Genomic DNA, 18,885 nt, shown 5'->3' on the forward strand with positions numbered 1-18,885 from the left:
TAAACTATCTGAGATATGGGTCCTGGTATTTGGAAAGAGTGAAGAAGCTAGGGGCGGATAAATCATACCTCTACAGAAAATTCATCCAGAGACATTTTGTGGTGAAAGACAGAGCGGGAAGGCTCAATGCTGTGGCTCCAGATAAACTAATACAGACGATCCAGAGATCATAGAAAAGCCCCAAGGGAATTGTTGGTCAGACACGTAAAAGTGAATATGTCGCTCAATGGCAGCTAGTTTACCATGAAATCCTTTCTATTTGCAATGTTTTCAGAGAGATGACAAATTCAAAGTTAATGTACCATTGTGAAACAGTTCCTTACCACGAACTTGTGGTTAATAGAGGGGAACATTTTAATAAACATTTTGACAGTCATCCTAATTTCATGAAGCAGCAAGGAAATCCCTTTCAAATGACTGAGCCTGTGTGACTACACAACTTCGTGACCAAACAATATGCAGATTACAATATAAGGACACATCTACTAGATTTCCTGGAACATTGATCAAAACTATACACAGAACTGAAGCAGGAGACATTTGTATTGAAAGAGAAAAAGCAGTTTGACGTAATCACTAAAGCTAAACTTCCATGTTTTAATTGCCATACACTACAAAACAGGTTGCAAAAAAACAACTTTTGCAAGCACATAGACAGATGAATGTAGAAAAAGAAAGGGATGAACTTATCGAGGACATGCTGTTGCATGATCTTCTTCTGGCAAACACATTATTTGATGGAGCTACTGCCACCAAATCAGGGAAGCTCAAACTCGTACAAGAGCTCTAAAAAACTTTCACCTGAAGAATTTCAGTTTGAAAAGGTGTCCTCATTGAAAACTGCTGTTGTTGTGGAATGTATGTCACAATTGCGAATGGTCCAGATTTTATCCATGCAAAACTTCGGAGAAGTCATTCAAACTGTTCTACAGATATCAGAGTCAGTGTGCACCTTGCAAGAACTGCACTTTGTCTTTGACAGTTACCTTGAACTATCTGTAAAAGAATCTGAAAGAATCAGACAAATGTCTACAAGTGGAACAATTGACTTTACCTGCATCAAAAATGTGACATCTATACCTGTGCAACTTGCTAAAATCTGGTCAGCAACATCTAACAAGATGCACTTGGAGATGTTAGCTCGCCAAAACATTGCTGATACTTCAATGAACACTGAATTTCCAATTATTGCAAGTGGAATGATTGTCAGTGAAGAGTTGGTGCCTGCAGAGATTTATTCAAAAGGTACAGGCCATATTGTTCAATATCGTAACAGCAAATTGGAGGAAGTTGACCTTCGTGTTGTGCCATATTGAGTGGGCTGTTCGAAATGGTTCCAATCGAGTCATTGTACAGTCAACTACCTGAGTTGTTATTATTGTGCTACTTAGATTTGTTGCAATGTCCATAAGTAAGGATTGACAGAGTTATGGATATGTTATGGAACAGGCAAGAAAAAACACTTATTCCCACTTCATATTCTGTACAAGGAACATGACCCAGAGATGCCCAGTGTTCTTATCAAGGCACATATTCTTGAGGGTGATGACACTGAGCAAAATTGAAACAAAGCTTGGAGCTTTAACTGCTGAACCTGTGAAGTTTCTAAAATGATTTGCTGAGACAGAAGAAGAATGTGACTTCAAAGACGAAGAAAAATGCCTTGTGCATGTGTGGAAAACGAGTTCTGACTGTCACACATTTGACGATCTTCATTACATTGAGTTCAAGAGATCAGTCCTGCTAAGTGACCTTCTGCTGAAATCATATCCTGTGCATGGACACATTAAAAGAGCGTTCTACTTGATCAGAAGATGTGTAAATGTTTTGGATCATACATATGTAGAGAAAGATCAATGTGAATGCGGTTGGGAAGATATTGATGGGAAGCTAAAACCTACAAAATTTCCAAAGCATCTACCCACAGAACTTACACACACATTTACTTGCAAAACCTGCCCTACAAAAAGATGTCCCTGTTGATATGCTCTTCTAAAATATTCAGCATTTTGCAAAAGTACCCCGAGCAATTGCTGAAACAAATAGTGAACTATGAAAGTGAGTCTAAAACAGGAATGATAAACATTATTTTATTTCGTATTCATAAACATTGTTTGGTGTATGCATAAAAGGATTAAAAGCCATTATTATTATTTGTTTCATTTCTATATATGTCTCTTCTTCCCTATTATAGCCGCCATTTTAGAAAGTGGCAGAAGGATTGTTCTGAGGAGTTATTTTCCCTCTATAAGACTACTTGACTCCCAAAACCTATGTTTTGACAAAAAATGAAGTATATAGGTCTCATGGTTCTTGAAATATTACATCATCACTGCAACACATCCACCATTTCTAAAAATGGTGTCCAGAAAAATTCAGCCCGGATCACAATGTCTACCCAAGCAAAATTACTTTTATAATGATCCAACAACACAAATCAAAAATGAAATACTCTGGACAACAAATTTATTTACAGAGGTGTATCGGAGGGCTGGGATCATTGAGGTTTAAGAACAGAATATTCAGAATCTTCAAAAAACACGTGGTTTCCCAAATGAGTTACTATTGTACAGTGAAAAACAGTTGAATGGAAGTTGTGTTTCATACTAGATAGACTGTGATGAAATTGCAGTATAAAACTAAACTAATCAAATACATGACATTGTCTTGATCCTTAAAAAGTTATTTGTCATACAGAAAAACATGAAATTATTCCATCTGTTTAAATTCTGCTTTTCTCTTTGTTTCAGCCCCATGCCAAATGTCCTCTTTGCAGGAACAATCTTTCTTTGGAGAATTTGGTTGAATGCCCGATAGAGGAATTGGACCAGGATACTGGAGAAAAGACTGAAAGGGAGTGGATCTCCAGTTCAAAAGTAATTTAGGATCAAATGAATGTGTGTTTGTAATTGTAAATTCCCAAAAAGTAGTAAAGGCACTCTGCCAAACATATGCTGTAAAAATGGTGCGTTTATCAGTATAATACGACATACAAGAAAAATTACATCTTTTGTAAGACATTTTATTTTTGTAATTAACCTTGATAAACCCATTGCAGGCAGTAAAAGTATTTGTAAATTTAAATGGCTGTATTGCTGATGTTTTTTTATTTCTTGGGATTTTTTCCAATATTCCTCATTGCCAGCCCACTTACTGGTCACAATAACATTGAAATAGAGAAATAACGTTTTTAAAATAGGGGGATTTTTTTTTTTTTTTTTTTTAGGATTTTTACTTATCGCTACTAACCACCCCAATTAGTGTCATCAGTGCACCAAGCCAATGCCTACAAAATCAGAAGTTGAAAAATAAGTTTCAAGATTTCTTACTGCACCTCTGCCCATTCCCCTTCTTTATTTTCCACTTTTTAAAAGGGAGAAAACGAGAGGGGAAATGTTCGAATTGACATGCAACCTCTTTATGAGCACAGACTACTGTTGTTACAGGCTGCCCATGGACAAGATATAGCACTGCACAGCCCTTTATTACATTCTATGAGAGAAAACCATTTAACTCAGAGCTGCACCCTTTTTATGTTTTCTGCCATAAATTTATTTTGTGCAATATTTATGTCTAAGTAGACCACACTTTCACTTTACTGTGATTTTTTTTTTTCCCCTTTTCTGAAAGGTAGTTGTTGGAAATAAACTTCGTTCTATAATTTTTCTTATTTAATGGAAGCCCTTTTTTATGTATTTGATCTTCATGTCACTTTATTTTTCGTGTTTGCTTGTTTTTTGCTGAGAATAAGGTATTTTTTCCTCCACAGAGGAGAGAATGCTTAGAGAAATATATTACAAACATTGCAGTGGTTGGGCTGTTCGGCCATTCAGAGTTGACTGTTGTCTCTCTCACCAGCGTTCAGGGTCTGCCCAGTGCCAGGGTTTACTGGAGCTATACTCCTCCATGCATCTTTCGGATTCCTCTCTCTCTCTGGAACTTTAACACTTCACTCACAGACTTTGCTGCCATTCCAGAAACCCCTCAGTTTCAGTGAGGGCAATAGGTACTCAACTTTCCATAATGAGTTTACCATGAACGATGGGGTCCTTTTGATGTTGAATGGGTTCATTAATATTCCAGGAAGCATCCTTTAAATCGGCAAGTTTGTTAGGCAAAATAGTGACTATGTCACAGGGCCGAATGCATGGGTCATTCCCCCATGTGGAGGTTCCTTTTTGTACTAATCCTTTTTTCATATGTGCAAAATCCATTTAAAGGTCTCCCTTGTAATCAGGTTTGATGCATCAACAATCCATTTTCTTTCGAGGCATGACATTTCTAAACAGATTTGAGGAAGTCAAGAAAAGGTATAATTTATGATGATGCCTTATACGTTTGAGAAGGCAACAGAGAAATAGTTTTAAAGCAGTCATAAGTCTTTCTAACCTGGGTGACAACATTTCACAGAAGTGTTGCATAGCACAATCACCACTCCTTGGATGATCACTCTTTTAAATCTATACTTCCAGCACATAAGAAGGCGGATGCCTTCAGGGGAGTTAACCATGCAGGAATACTCCTCTCAAGGGTTCTTTGTCTGAGGATCACAAAATACCATACCTTTGGAGAGCAGAGATGTACATGAGAAAAAAGGCAAAATAGCAGATGCCACAAAGCTGATTCTTGACCGAAAAATACTTTAGCCTTTGTTTTTTCTACATTGTATCACATTTCTAGGATTGTAGGTATATTGTTGTGCTAACAAAGTCAATATGGACAATTATGGTTATTTACTGAGTGTATTGCTGCTGTGAACAATGTGGTTAGTTCACTTTATAAACAGAAGAACTGGTTGACCGTTCTAGCTTCTTTCTTTTGATGTTATAGTAGGCTTCTTCTTTCTTAAGCTAGCATAGTGGTTGACACTTAGTCGGCTAACAGTTACATCAATAATCAAATCAGGCTTGAACACCTTTTTCTTAATTCACCTGTGGAACCAAAATGAGATTTAAAAAATGACCACATCTGATCCTCCACTGAAAAAAATGTACATACCTCTTGCCTAATACAGAAGCATATCTGTACTGGAAGTGCATTCAGTGCACTGAGAAATGCATACCAGGCATGTTTGGGCTACCCACAGCAATGCTTAATTTGAGCCAGTGGTTTCTGGTGCTCTGTAACGGAACTTAAGATTCAACACCATCACTTACGACAGTTCGCCACATAGAGGTGCTGTCTGACTAATTTTGAAATGAACACAACAATTGTTTTATAATCCAATACACATGACTAATAGACAAATAAACATGTATTGTAACACTAGTAGGAGTTTGATGGTTAGTACTATTGCTTGTACTGTAATTGGCAGTGCTGTCAGGAGCAATGAGTGGTGCAGGTTGCAGTGGCCTCCTGAAAAGGGCCCTGGCACTTTTTTTGTTTGTTTGTTTTTTTACAAACTAAGCACTGACCCACAGTGACGAATTACTCCCACCCCCTAATCAATATGATCTGAATACATACACCACTCAATTCTTATTTGTTAAAATAGCCCCTGTATTAGGATCAGAATAGTCTTTATACAGGGATCATTTTAATTAATGAGAATAGTGCCTTTCTGTTTGGTTGCCTGCAGCCAATAAGAACTGCCCCCTGAAGCACTGGCTACAAAATGTGTGAGCCAAGTAGTTGCACAATGGTCAGTGAAAGCCTTCTTAAACAAACACCTACAGGCCAGCTCTTTTAGCCTGCTGTGGGCAGAAATGGATCATTAAAAAATGTCAGTTTTGTGCCATGATTATTGTGCCCATGCTGTGGGCTAAAACAAAAATAATCTAGCAGTATATTAGCATTGCTTATTGTGTCTGGTTTCCACTAGGTTTAGGTGTCTCAACTGCTTTGCAAAGTTTCACTTCTTTTAAAATAGGTTTACAACTCACCTTTTCCTTTTAATTAAGAAGTGTACCAAAAAAACACTTCCTACACTTTGTGGTCAGTGGATATCATTTAAGTTCTGATTGACTAGTGCATTTTTTTATTCAACTGCTCACCGATTTCAGAGTTATCTCTGTAACCAGCAGGAGTTGAATGTTGGTCCTGGCCTTGAGGTTGGTGAATGACCGTCCTTTCAGCCCAACACGTCCGCTTAGCTCACTTCTGCACTGAGGAATTTTTTGTCAAGACATGATGATTCAGTCCAATTTTATTTTATCATTGAATCGCAACATTGTAGTTCTACAAAATGATTTGCTGAGATTTGTGTAAGAAAATGTATATTTAAGGAGGGTGTTGTCATACTGCGCCCAGCCTCATTTATTTCAGTGCATCTGGGCATCAACTGGGTCCTGCACTGAGCTCCTGTATGAATAAAACTCTCTTATAATGAATTACAGTTATGCATGTATCTATTAATATATACTTACTTATACATTGCAGGGTAATGCTTTTACCTATTTTCTGTGTAATTTCTGGCTTAAATTACTTGGGTGCTGCTGCTTCTGCTAGAAAACTGATCTCACCCTTTTCCTGAAGAATGTGTTAGGATCTCCTTTTCAGCTTTTTCATTTTTATGTGCATCCTTTCTGTTTTTATAATAAGATATTGTCCATAATTGTTTTCAAGCCAGCCTTTCACGTCTGTGAAGTGAAATTTCTTTCCACCTCTATTTCAGTGTGCAATTTCTCTCTCCCACGTTACCATAAGGTCTTACTCCAAAAAAATCTTAGCTATTGACCAGGCAATACACTTGGGTATCTAAATGTTTTGTGTCCTTAGTATAAAAACTATATGTAATTAAGTTACAGCACTGCCCTATAGAGAAAATAATTAATACTTCGAAGACACAGAGATCTACTCCTGAAAAATGTTAGAGTTAATGAGGCTTTGCGTGTAGGCAGAAACGTCACCCAAACTCAAGAAGACATGAAGGGTCCTAAAAGCCACTTTTGTTTTTCAATATGTGCTTGGGAGACCAGGCTAAATCTTAATGAGAACTACCACAATGCTGCTTTAATAGATAGACAGAAAAAAAGACTTCAGAAGAGACAAACCCTAACTGATAGATATGCTAACACCTTGAGACAAAACCAAAATAAATGATGATGAGAAAGTAGACCCTGTTCCGCCGTGAGGACCGGACCAAATAATGAAGCCTTCCAACAAGTGTGGGTGAGAGTTCAGCATACTTTTAAGAGTAACTTTTGGACAGTTGATTAAACCCAGGGTACATTAAGGAATTTTGTCATCCTCCTCTAGTACCACACTACTTTCTGTTGTTTCGCTAAGCATTAATGAGGTTATAATGCTGGTCCCTTAATCACCTCTACCTTTTAAGCCTTTTCCATTAATTTCTAAAATAGTTGAATTGGCCCGCCTACAGAAATAACTGGAGACCAACACTTTGTTCTCAAATTACCAGTCAAGTGCCAGACCCCATAAAGGGACTGAGAAGGTTGTTCTGTATGACTAGGAGCATGTGCTGAATTGAAGGAAATGGAGTTGCTCTGATCACCTCTTGTAGACATTCAACAATGAAGACCATGGCCGCCTCACTGCTCGGCTGCAACATGTCTCAGAAGTGAGAGAGAGGGATGTTGAGTGGATAGGACCTTTCCTTACAAAGGAGCAGCGACAATTGAACTTAAATCAGTATAATTCTTACCAACATTATTTGAACTGTGGGGCATTCTGAAAGCTCTGGCATCCCTCCCCTCCAAGGTAACACCTACATGGTTTCCTTGGGGTGCATCCTGGTGACTTGTGGTCTGCTGTGTCAGAGATACACTGATGACATCTAGATTCTGTTGTATTTGACCAGTGGACCTCTGATAGCAGTTACAAACTGAAAGGCAAGACAGTCTTGACTTAATTGCTGGAAAAAGTTAAGTTGTTGAGTTTGAACTTGTGTCCTGTCTCATACCTTCACTTGATTGACCAGTGCAATCACAATCCTCTTGTAGCCTACCTTATAAGTTAGAAATATATGGGTGATATTTGAAACAGAATTGACCTTTTATTACCAAAGTACTACCAACTTTTAAAGTGGCTCATTACCCAATCTATTTGAGTACTGTAGATTTTTACAGGGCCAAAAGCCAGCAACCCAAAGTAAATCTACAGGGGTTATTTTTGTGTTGGTCATTTTAAATATGACCATGTTTTGAGTCTGAGAAAAAGACTGGAATAGCCATTCATTACTAAACACACCAGTATAAGATTGTTTTTCTTTGTCTGGAAGATCCTTAATGGTTTCATCCCTGATTGTCTTATACAATGCTTCAATTCTGGTGGACCACAAAGAGTTTTGTATCTTGTATTCTGAACCTGACCCCAAACTGATTCTCTTAATTTAAGAAGTTTCAATCTTGCTCTTGTGCACATCTTATGCAATGCTTTGGAATCAGTAGCTCAGTCAGTCCATGGTTTTAAGGGTTTCAGGGATGAACTGAGGAAATACTGTGTAAATCAACAATAATTCTTTAGATTAAAGAATGGGGTATATAGGGTTTTATGTATTTTATTATTTGGAGAGCATCTGTAAACTGTTCTGTTTGTTTGGTGGTTAGCACCGCAACTTTTTTCCTGGAATTAATATGGCCCTAGAAATATATAAACCCATATTTAGTAAATAACAAAATAAAGAAATAAATAGTTGTGTTTTTATTTTATTTTTTTACTGCAGCTAGTGCCGGGGCGCTACTGCTAGACAGCTACTGCGCTCTGTAAGACCTCATTCATTCATTCATTCAAAACACACATGGAAGTGACCTCTCCTCCCAGAAGACCAAATATCCTGGACATTGGCTTTGCTCAGAAGAAAAACTCCAAATATATGGACATCTATCTGTATCTTTTTATGAACAGTCTACTATCTTACATCAGAGAAACACAAATTGGTCTGAATAAGTTCAGTGAGCTAGTATGGGATGACTGTATGAATCTGTAACCCTGAAAAGTTGGAAATGCTCACTATCCCTCTGTGAGAAAGAAGGCAGAGGAACTATTAGTCATACCACTGCACATGGAACAGTGGAAATACTCACTGGTAAATTAAAAACCTCAGGACTTAAAAAGGGTCTGAAGAGAGCCTTCCATTTAAGTCCTTCACTGACCAGTTCAAAGAGGCCTGCTCAAACTTGAAGACTATCCCAACAGTATTGAGAGGTGAATCCAGGAATTTCCATGCTACTCCTTTCCATCCCTCCCACCTTTTAACTCTCCTGATTCTGAGGAACCCTCTGGTACAAGCCTTGTTTTGCAAGTTTAGGCAGAACACTGTTCATGCCAACTCCTTCCTGCTTTTATAGGGAGTCAGAAAATTGGATACCATGAATTAAAAGGTTTTGGCCTTTGTTATTCTTGCACTGAGGGCATTTCAACTCACTTGCCTCTTGGCAAAGTACACACATGCTCTCTGTGAGCTTTCTCCATTAGCAGGTTCCAGTTTATAAGAAAATGGTACAAAGAGTTACATAAGGATAGGCCAAACACCACAAAACAGACAGTGCAGACTGATGGGGACACCATAGATGCTGTTGCAGGTTTGACAGGCCTACAATATTAAGAGAGGATGCAGACAGCAGTCATTTTAGAGGGTGTCCTGTTGCACTTCTGGATATGCTCTTCTGCTTCACGTGTTTAGCAAAATAGCAGGTATCTTGCAAGAAATGTTTAATCAATGCAGGGTGACAGCTAGAATGCTGGGCCTCATTTCTCGATCCCGGTGGTTACACCATCAGTACCATATACCTGCCAGTTTGGTAGACAGGAGTTGCAGCAAAGTCAAAATACACCTCAGGACAGCAACCCCAGTCTTGTTGTGGAACAGTCTGGCCATTAAAACCATCAATTTGCACATCTCAGATTTTTCTTTAAATTAGAATAATAGAGTATTGCTGTAGCCCAGCAGATCCACTCAGTAGGTGCTTTCCAGTGTACTTGCTTTCTTTGGGCCTTTACACCAAGACTCAGAGTTTAGTCTTCAAGCAGTGGTTTTAACGTCGGAAAACAGGTTTGCCCAATCATAAGATTGATTTTGACATTTCTAGGGTAATGACCTTTTGTATTTTTCTTGTACCCCAAGTGTGGCTATTCATGGGATACCATCAGTGGATGCTCTGCCTTCATGGGACCAGTTTTAGGGCAGTCTGAAAGACACTGTCCTGGCCCTTTTTCTTGTCAGTCAAGACCTGCAGTAGTGGATGTACCCTTTTGAAATACAAACCGTTTTGGCAAGGTTGACCAGAGATGAAAGTGGTAATGGATGCCTCTCTGGAGGGCAGGGGAGTCCACCTCGTTGACCTGATAATCAGGTTTTGTGGTCCCCACTAGATAAAGACCTTTGTGTAAATGTCCTAGAAGTTCTTTCATCTTCATCTGAAGGGGAAGACAAGTGCAGATCTTGGCTGATACTAAGACTTACAGCTATTTTGCATGAACAAACTAGAGCTCTGGTATTGTTCTATAGATGGAGAGGTTGGTCTGTCAGCACCTAATCTAGCAAGAAAAGTGAGCACAACAGCAGACTTCTTCAGACGGTTATTTTCTGTGAACCACATACAGCATCTTTTTTAGGAGACTACGGATCTTTTCATCTTCCAAGCTAGGATCACCTCCGATATAGACCTGTTTACTACCACAGAGAACAGAAAATGTTCCCTATTCTACTCTAAGGCGATCCACCTGAAGTATCATTGGGAGATGACCTGTCTTTCCAATGGTCATTCAACCAACACTATGCACATCCAGTCTACCCTCTGCAGCAGAGAATAATAAGATCTGCCTGTGCAAAGAAAATGTGATTCTTGCTTCCCCAGAGTGGACCTGTCAACCGTGCTATCTATACCATCTTAATAAGTGGTGCTTCTGTATCCTCTCCAAGTGAGGGACAACATGTTACCCAATAACACTGGCCAGTCCTTTTGATCTGACATCAAGGTCGTAAATAATAATGATTCAAAGATGAGACAGTAGCTATCTCTTCCTATGAACTTCTTCCTAGGATTATAGGTGTTTGTTAGCTGATACCGTAGGCAAGAAGACCCACCGCTAAGTTGTCAGTTTCTAGCACATGATCTACTTTAACAACTGCTTTTTTGACAATTTGATTGATCCCTTAAAGGTTCAGATGGTTCTGATTCTGAGGAATATTGCATCCTTATACTTGCGTTTGAGAATCTGAATATAGTGTCTGCGGCAGAGCTTAAGTCTGTCCTTCTCATTTGCATGAGCCAAATGCTCATCCAATGAGATGCAATGGCTAATATGTTAAATTAACTTTGTAATACTGGCATGTTATGTATACACTGAAAAGTCTCTTACGATGTAGAATTATTCAAAAAGTGAATTTATGAAATAAGCCGGTGCTGGAGAACTGTATTGACAGCTCAGTAGTTTTTTCTTGTACTAGATTAGAATGCTGTTATAACCCCAACAAGAACCTGCAGATTGTACTAAATACATTGAGTCTTCACAAACAATATTCGATTACTGTTAACATTTTTACTTTTGCTCTGCCTGCTTCATTTTTAAGTTGATGTGATAAAGAAATAAAATATTCAGAGTATAATTATTTTTCATGTTTCACAATTTAAAAAGTCTTTACGAAAACCAGACCTACTGTGTTTGTCACTACTTGTAACTTAATGCCCTCAAACACTGGAACTGTTTTGTACCACCACTATACATTGTATTGGATCTCTGATAAGAGCTTACCTTCTCTCCCCTATGCCTTTCCAGACCTTCCCAAACAATAGTGATTACACTCTATTTATACTCCACCATCACTGGTTTATTGTGCTTTTATGTAATTAGGTGTGGCACATTGATGAACGCACTTGGTCTTTAGTGTTTAATCAGCTTTAATAAAAAATAAAATCTCATAGACTAGATTACAAGTACAACAAGTGCAAGCATTAAAAGAATAGGATTAAACTATATCAAAAACAAAAAGAAAATAAAACTGTTTTTTTGTATAATGTGTGGGTAAATAAGGAAAGAAGGGGGAGGGGAAGAGGGAAATCTATAATGAAGACCAAATAATAACAATAAATATGCAAAGACAAATATAAATGTTTGATATAAATGGTTGAAAAGATAAATGAGATTTGAGAGTATGCTGAGAATGTAACAATTTACGGTGTTTTAAATTTTCTGAATGTGTATAGCTAGTTTGTTGCTTAACAATATTATCTAAAAAAAATTTTTTATGGGCAACCAATACAAATCTCTTTTGGCTTGTGTTAAAGACAAAATGGCAAAAGCTGTATCTAATCTATGATAATGACAAACTTTATACCACTATGTTTTATATGAAATATTAGAGGAACATTTCCAATTAAGTGTAACTTGCTGAAAAGTCTAAGACCAGTACAAGATCTAAAAGTTTATTATTATGAATATCTAGGCAAGAGCTTGGTCTTTAAAACAGAACATAACAAGGCATCTTAGAAAAACGAATGTGAACACTTTAGTGACTTCTTGATCAGAATGAACAAAGAGAAGGATGTGTCATTCTCCTTATATTGTTTCACAGGTTGATGCCCTTATGCACGCACTGATAAATGTAAGGAAGAAGGACCCAAAAACCAAGTCTGTCATTGTTTCTCAGTTCACCTCGTTCCTCTCTCTGATAGAAACTCCTCTCAGGTAAGGTGACCTGTTTATCTGTGGTTAGTTGTATAAAGGCTTGTGTAGCTTATTTTAAAGCATGGATTTGTTTTTGGTTGGGGCACGATATATATTTTGTAATCATCTGTCTTCTTTTTCTTGACTGAAACTGGTACACAAGAGTATTTCGGATTTCTCTTTGCTAACAACCTTCTTTGCAGATTAACCTCTTGAATATTATTTCGCACTGAAGTGGAACTCGTGAGGGTCAGTTAACAAACCTGTGTCTTTTGTACATTGGTCTTGTTTGCCATGCAGTGGATGCTGATTAGTTTTGTAGAATGACCCCGAATGCCTTTCCAGATGCCTTTTTTGTCTCTTCCAGTGGTTAAGCTTTAAAAAGAGGTATCTTGTATGGTTGGGGAGAAAGCCCAATGGAAATGAGGAAACACTTTTGCCTGTGACTGGTTACAAATTACTGAGGCATGTGCATGAGCAAGATGCCCAGACTGATGCATTGAACATGGTCCATCCATCAGGTCCGCACATATACTGACCCTCTGGTTTGTCGTTGCTCCTCCAACCACCTCCCAATGACTGGCTCTGGGGTGCCCCTGCACAAATTAAGGCAACCTCTCTCAGTATCTGCACCTGCACACCGTGTGTCCAGCCGTGGATGGGGTCCTGAAGGGTACCCCATTAGAGCGGCTGCCCACTCTGACTGATTCCACTTTTGTGGTGATTTTTCCTGAGAATCACCATCATGGAGACTGGACTTAACCTGAAGATAAACCGGGAACATTGGGTAAACCACAACTCCATGTTTGTGTTCTGGGTAGCTTTTGGCACATGCATAAATCACAAGCTAAACTTCTTTCTTAATAGAGTGCATGGATCCAGCTCAAGCCTGGCACACCCAGTTCGGGTGATTTGGGTTGAAAGTTGTGGCTGAGCCTCTTAATTATTACTTGCCCTGATAGACATCCGATAAGCCCATGGACTGATGCAAACACTAACTCTTAAAAGGTATATATTTCTTGTAGCCAGTACCGTAGCCACCTGGTTATATCTATTATCCATATGTGTATTTATCTTTCTCTTCTTTCGGCTGCCATCAGACACAAAAACTTTTCTAATTAATACTCCTTCCTGCAGATTCCTCATTTTAAAGTATCTCCAGGCAGCAGACTGCTTTCTGAGTATTTTGAAGTACTTTGTCTTTGCAGTGCTAGTTGTGCTGTTGCACACCTGTAACAGGTATGGCAGTTTTACCCCCACAAGTGACGCTCTGGATATGTAAGGGGGCCACCATCACTGATCATATCTGTTCCTATTCTCTACAAACCCAAGGATCTGAAGCTCTCCAGCAAGTTGCTCTCTATGTATTACTCACCAGTTTTTAAACATAAAATAGGTTTGTATTGCTTTCCAAATCCTCTTCGGTTAAGGCCTGCCTACAATAGAAGAGGCATATTTTGTTTTCATGCCTACAGTCCTTTTGTGTGGTGTCTGGGAGCCCAACATTGTGCAACTCATGTAGGTATCCCTAAGGCAATCTGAAAAAAGGAGAGCAAAAGCTTATTATGGTGTCCCACAAATGGGAGAAGGGGTAACAATATCTAGGACCCCTTCCAGAGATCCTCTTGCAGACTAGAGAGCCCTCACAATCAGTGACATGAACACAAAACACGTCTTCATTTTCAACTCATAGACAGTAAGGTGAAACTACATTACGAAAATGGGCCCAGGATGGCCACTGATTTTAAAAAAAATATCCACATCACCGGGAAACATATACCCCTAAAGAGTCAAACCCTTCATAAATCCAGTATCCAAGATGTCCATGTTTAAACTTTATCCGAAGCTTGGAAAACTAGTAGTGTTCTTTCAGAGCAATTGAAGATTGTTTGGCTCCTTCAGTATACCTTTCTGAACCTATGGTGGGTCAGTGGAGTCGCCACAGGGACACAGCCATTCTGTGACCCTGCCCTTCACCTCAGTTTCAGAAGGTGCAGCCTTGACACAGGATATCAAAACACCATGCTAATACATGCACTTTCGGGATGGCACCAGCTGCTTCTGCAGCAGCAAATAAGAATGGCCCCTCAAAGCAGTCTGTCTCTAATAATCTGTGGACATAATTCATCAGTGATTTTAGAATATACACAGAGTGGAATCGCCCAGCCCTGAGGCAAGAATGGTGAATGTAAGTTGGACGCCATTGTGCCACAAGAACGCTCTGACATAGGCCTTTAATTAGACAAGGTAGGTCAACAATTCTCTGGAATATAAATCCATTATCCATACTTGTTCCCTTTCAAAGAGCCTCTTAACATAATGCAGTGGTTTCAAAGCTGGAAGAGATTTTGAAGCTATTGTAAAATGTGGAGAAGGGATACGAGGTGTGCCAATGAAACACTTGCCATAAAGGACTCAGCCTAAGTTGTTGTTTCACAGTTCAACCATACAATTAAGGACACAGTCAGAACCCCTTTCCGAGGACCACGGGGCAAGCAGGCACTACTGCGCCCATCTGTGCGGGTTGACGCCTTTCACTCTTGGAGTCCTGGGGCCTGACCTGCTATGGGCTTTGAACAACTAGTGTTGCCTAGGTCAGCTCTAAAGTCTCAACTCCCCTTCTAAGAATCGTGGATATTTTGCATTCATGTGTAGCACATCCAAGCTAGGCCCTCCTAGTGAGTTCAAGTCTTAAAAGTTCCATGATGGTTTTGTGAAAGTCACTGTGTCCATGCGCCAGATTGCTTTGTTCAGAGCAAGTTCGCCCAGGGCCCAATGGCCCAGTAATCAGTCTTATCCGCTTTCAGTAGAGTGGTGGTTCAGAGTCTCTGGGTGTGCTCCAGTGGCACAGAAGTCATCTGAGGTCGGGGTGCTGCGTTCGAGCTGGCAGATGTCCACAGCACTCCTCCGGTCGTGCAATAAGACTCTTTTGGGGTCCGTGGCAGGTCTTGGGTGCTCCCGGACTCATAGAGTTAAATTGTTGTAGGGTGACAGCCCCCTTCTGGCTATAGCACTTCCTCGGGCCATGGACATTTTCTTAATATAGCGTTGCACTGAGGTGTTGGTCCTAGTTCTTCTCCGCAGCCCCCATGTGGCAAAGGGGGCATGTTTCCCGAATACCACCCGGCAAGCCCAATCAGTGCGATGGTCCTGATGGACCCAGATCTCACACTCTGCTACTCAAATCCACTCGGAAGGTTCCCCACTGGACTTTCCTCCCTCCAAACGCTCTCCTTCTTGCAGGTTCCTCTGGTTTTTTCCTGTTTGTGTGAATAAAAAAAGTATTTTACTGTTTATTCATAGGTTTATGTTGACAACAAATGCAGAACTGACATGATGACTGACTCTGAGAGTACAAAAAACCTGATTTGTTACATCACAGTAAGCATGGTCTGTACACCTTCTGCCCGCTGTGATGACGTGTATTACATTTACTCTGTATGTCTGGAAGAGACCGACTGTCCAGGCTTGATGCCTCTTCAGTTTGAAGTGCTGTTGCATCTTTTTCTGATGTATGTGAATGAAAAGGCAGCAACTCAATTATGGCAGTGATGATTTGCAACAGCCCATTTCATTCCAGATGTCAACAGTTCCCGATAAGAGTTTCCCAGGGGCAGCAGTGAATTTATCCAGAACCCTCATATAGCAGAATAATTTGACCAGTATGATCTGTTGCTAGTGTTTCAAGTCAGACTCATCTTGCGGAGCACCGCACAATGCTGTTACAGCTTTGATAAATTAACTCATGCTGCAGGACATTCCTTGAAAACCCTGGTGTTTGTAGAAGCCCAACCAGTCTATGTTAGATCCAAGGGCCTGCAGGGTCTGTAATTGGTGCTATACAACTATCATTAATCCTTCAAGAATCCTAAACGCCTGTTTGGTATGGACACCTCCTCCTTCCTTGTAAGCAACCATTGTCCATAAGTCTGTGTGTAAATGTGCTGTACTTCCTGAGTCTTTAGAGTACTATTTGAGACTGTTGGGTGTGCTCTGTGCATTACTGGGTTGTTTGCCCAGCAGGTTGTGGTGTTTTGACCTGCGATATTGGACTTTGCACACTGTTAGACCTGGCATCCTTGGCATGGTTTTCCCTAACTTTTTGCCTTCAGACCTCCTGTTTTTGCTGTCTTTATTTTTTTCTGGCTTTTGTATTCTGCACATTTTACCACTGCTGACCAGCTCTAAAGAGCTTGGCTCTTTCCCAAACCATAGTAACATTGGCTTATCCCCATTTGGCATATTTCTTTTAGCTATAAGTCCCTAGTAAAGGGCGCTATCTGTGCCCCGGGCCTGTACATTAATTGCTACTAGTGGATCTGCATCACTGACTGTGCCACTCACTTAATTAGCCCTTTCAAACATGTCTCATCCCTGCCATTGCAGAGCCTGTGTGTACAGATTTAAACTGTCATGTCTACCTGGCAAAGTAAAACTTCTGCCAGGCCTAAATCTTCTTTTTTAATACATATACGCCACCCCTAAGGAAGGCCCCAGACAGCCCCAATGGCAAGGTGCAGTGTATTTAAAAATTTGGAGATATACTTTTAAGTTTTATATGTCCTGTTAGTGAAACCCTCTTAAATTAGTTTTTCCACTCCTGCAAGTATAAATATAAGTAAAACTTCGAATTGGGAAGAGATATATTTTCCAAGTTCGGTGTCTCAAGAATTGCAAGTCCCGGCAATGGGATCCAAGGCGATGACGCAACAGGTCCTCCCACTGCAGCCTCGCTGCATCTCGAAACTGATGCATTGCCTCTGCTGTGCAAGGCATCATTGTCTGAGATCCACACAGTGCTCCACAACTAGGATTCCGGTTCTTTGGGCCTAACTGGATCACTGTAGCCGGACCGGGCTCCATCGCGGTCGACCTGAATTTTTTACTTTGTCCCAGTCCCGCAGGAGTTCTCTAAAGGGCCCCAAACTAGTTTTTCATGTCAGGACACCCATCCCACAATTGAAAAGACAAAAAAGTTGTTCCCTAACAGTAACACTTCAGGGAAGGCACCCCTTAAGACTTATGAGTGTCAGTGGGAAGGGCACTTCAAGTGGGATGCCAAGTGACCCATGCAGGCACAGCCACCCACTTGTCCACTTGTGGGCAATCACTGGGGCTGGCTAGTGTAGCACTTGGAGAGGAGATTTTTCCAGATAGTGTTAGAGACAAAGTAGAGGTAACCCTGGTTTCCCTGGGTAACAGAGATGATGCAAAGGATCCTAATGCCTAGCAACAACAATATAGGTAGTGCATCATTATCACTGGGCAAAGGTTGGAGGCTCTGAGAGATACTGGAGACAAAATGACCACCGTCAGATTTAATCTGGTGGCCTCAGAGCAGGTAGTCCCTAATGCATTTCACCAAATAACCATCTAACAACTGTGAGAGTTACTATTCAGTGGCTGTGGTTCCCCTTGAATTGGGGGTGTGGGTGTTTCAGGTTCCTTGAGGGTAGCTGTGAATCTCTCCATGCCTGTAGATTGTGTGCTTGACAGTGACCTGAAACATACCACCTGGAAAGAGGTGGTGCTCAGGCCCCACTTAGAGATGTTAGGGTTGACTGAGTGGGTGGGTTGACTTAGTGGGTGTGCCTGACCAAATGGTCCATGACAGACCAGGAAGGTTTTCAGGAGGACCTGACAGGATGGCCAGGGAACCTGCCAAGAAGAGGAAGGGTAATGGGTGCGGGAAACCTGCTACTGGACCTGCCACAGTCCGGTAGGAGGCTGAACCTGAAGGGGAACACCCCGGAGTCTACAGGGGAGGATGTGACTGAAGAACTTACCTGAGCTGATCAATTGACAGAACGAAGTGGGTCCTACAAGGGGGGAGTTATGCAGAGCACAGAGGGAATGCCCTGGTTCCTGAGACTAATGCAAACCCTGAGTTGGTGGGCACCCAGTACTAAAGGGCCTTCCTACTAGAGCTGGCTCAGGACCTACCCCTGGCAGGTCATTTGGGGAAAAACAATACCTTTGACAGGCTTGTTATCCACTTTTACTGGCCTCAAATAGGGGAAGCCCTCAGATTCCATCTGTTGCCCCTGTCCTACCTGTCAAGCCAGTGGCAAGTCAGGAGGGAAGCGCAAGGCTCCCCTGCAACCTTTTCCTGTTGTTGGCACTCCCTTCAAAAGTGTGAGCATCAACACCATTGGGCCTCTGGACCACAAGACAGCCTTAGGCAACAGGTTTATCCTGGTCTTGGTGGACCATGCCACCTGATACCTGGAGGCTATCCCTCTGAGGACGGTGACTGCGCCCGGTGTAGCCAGGGCACTAATGGAGATCTTTAGCCGTGTAGGGTTCCACTAGGAGTTG

The 18,885-nt window shown here is 40.7% G+C and overlaps 1 protein-coding gene across 1 annotated transcript in view; it reads left to right on the forward strand.

The window, feature by feature from the left end:
* Nucleotides 1-18,885, forward strand: part of HLTF (helicase like transcription factor) — a 324,731-nt gene that overhangs the window by 252,079 nt on the left and 53,767 nt on the right. The window contains exons 21-22 of the mRNA XM_069213390.1: nt 2,751-2,876; nt 12,476-12,588. Of these exons, the coding sequence (XP_069069491.1) occupies nt 2,751-2,876; nt 12,476-12,588 (239 nt within the window). The remainder of the gene's footprint in view (nt 1-2,750; nt 2,877-12,475; nt 12,589-18,885) is intronic.

Source organism: Pleurodeles waltl, chromosome 11, assembly GCF_031143425.1.
Source record: "Pleurodeles waltl isolate 20211129_DDA chromosome 11, aPleWal1.hap1.20221129, whole genome shotgun sequence".
Classification (NCBI taxonomy): Eukaryota; Metazoa; Chordata; class Amphibia; order Caudata; family Salamandridae; genus Pleurodeles; species Pleurodeles waltl.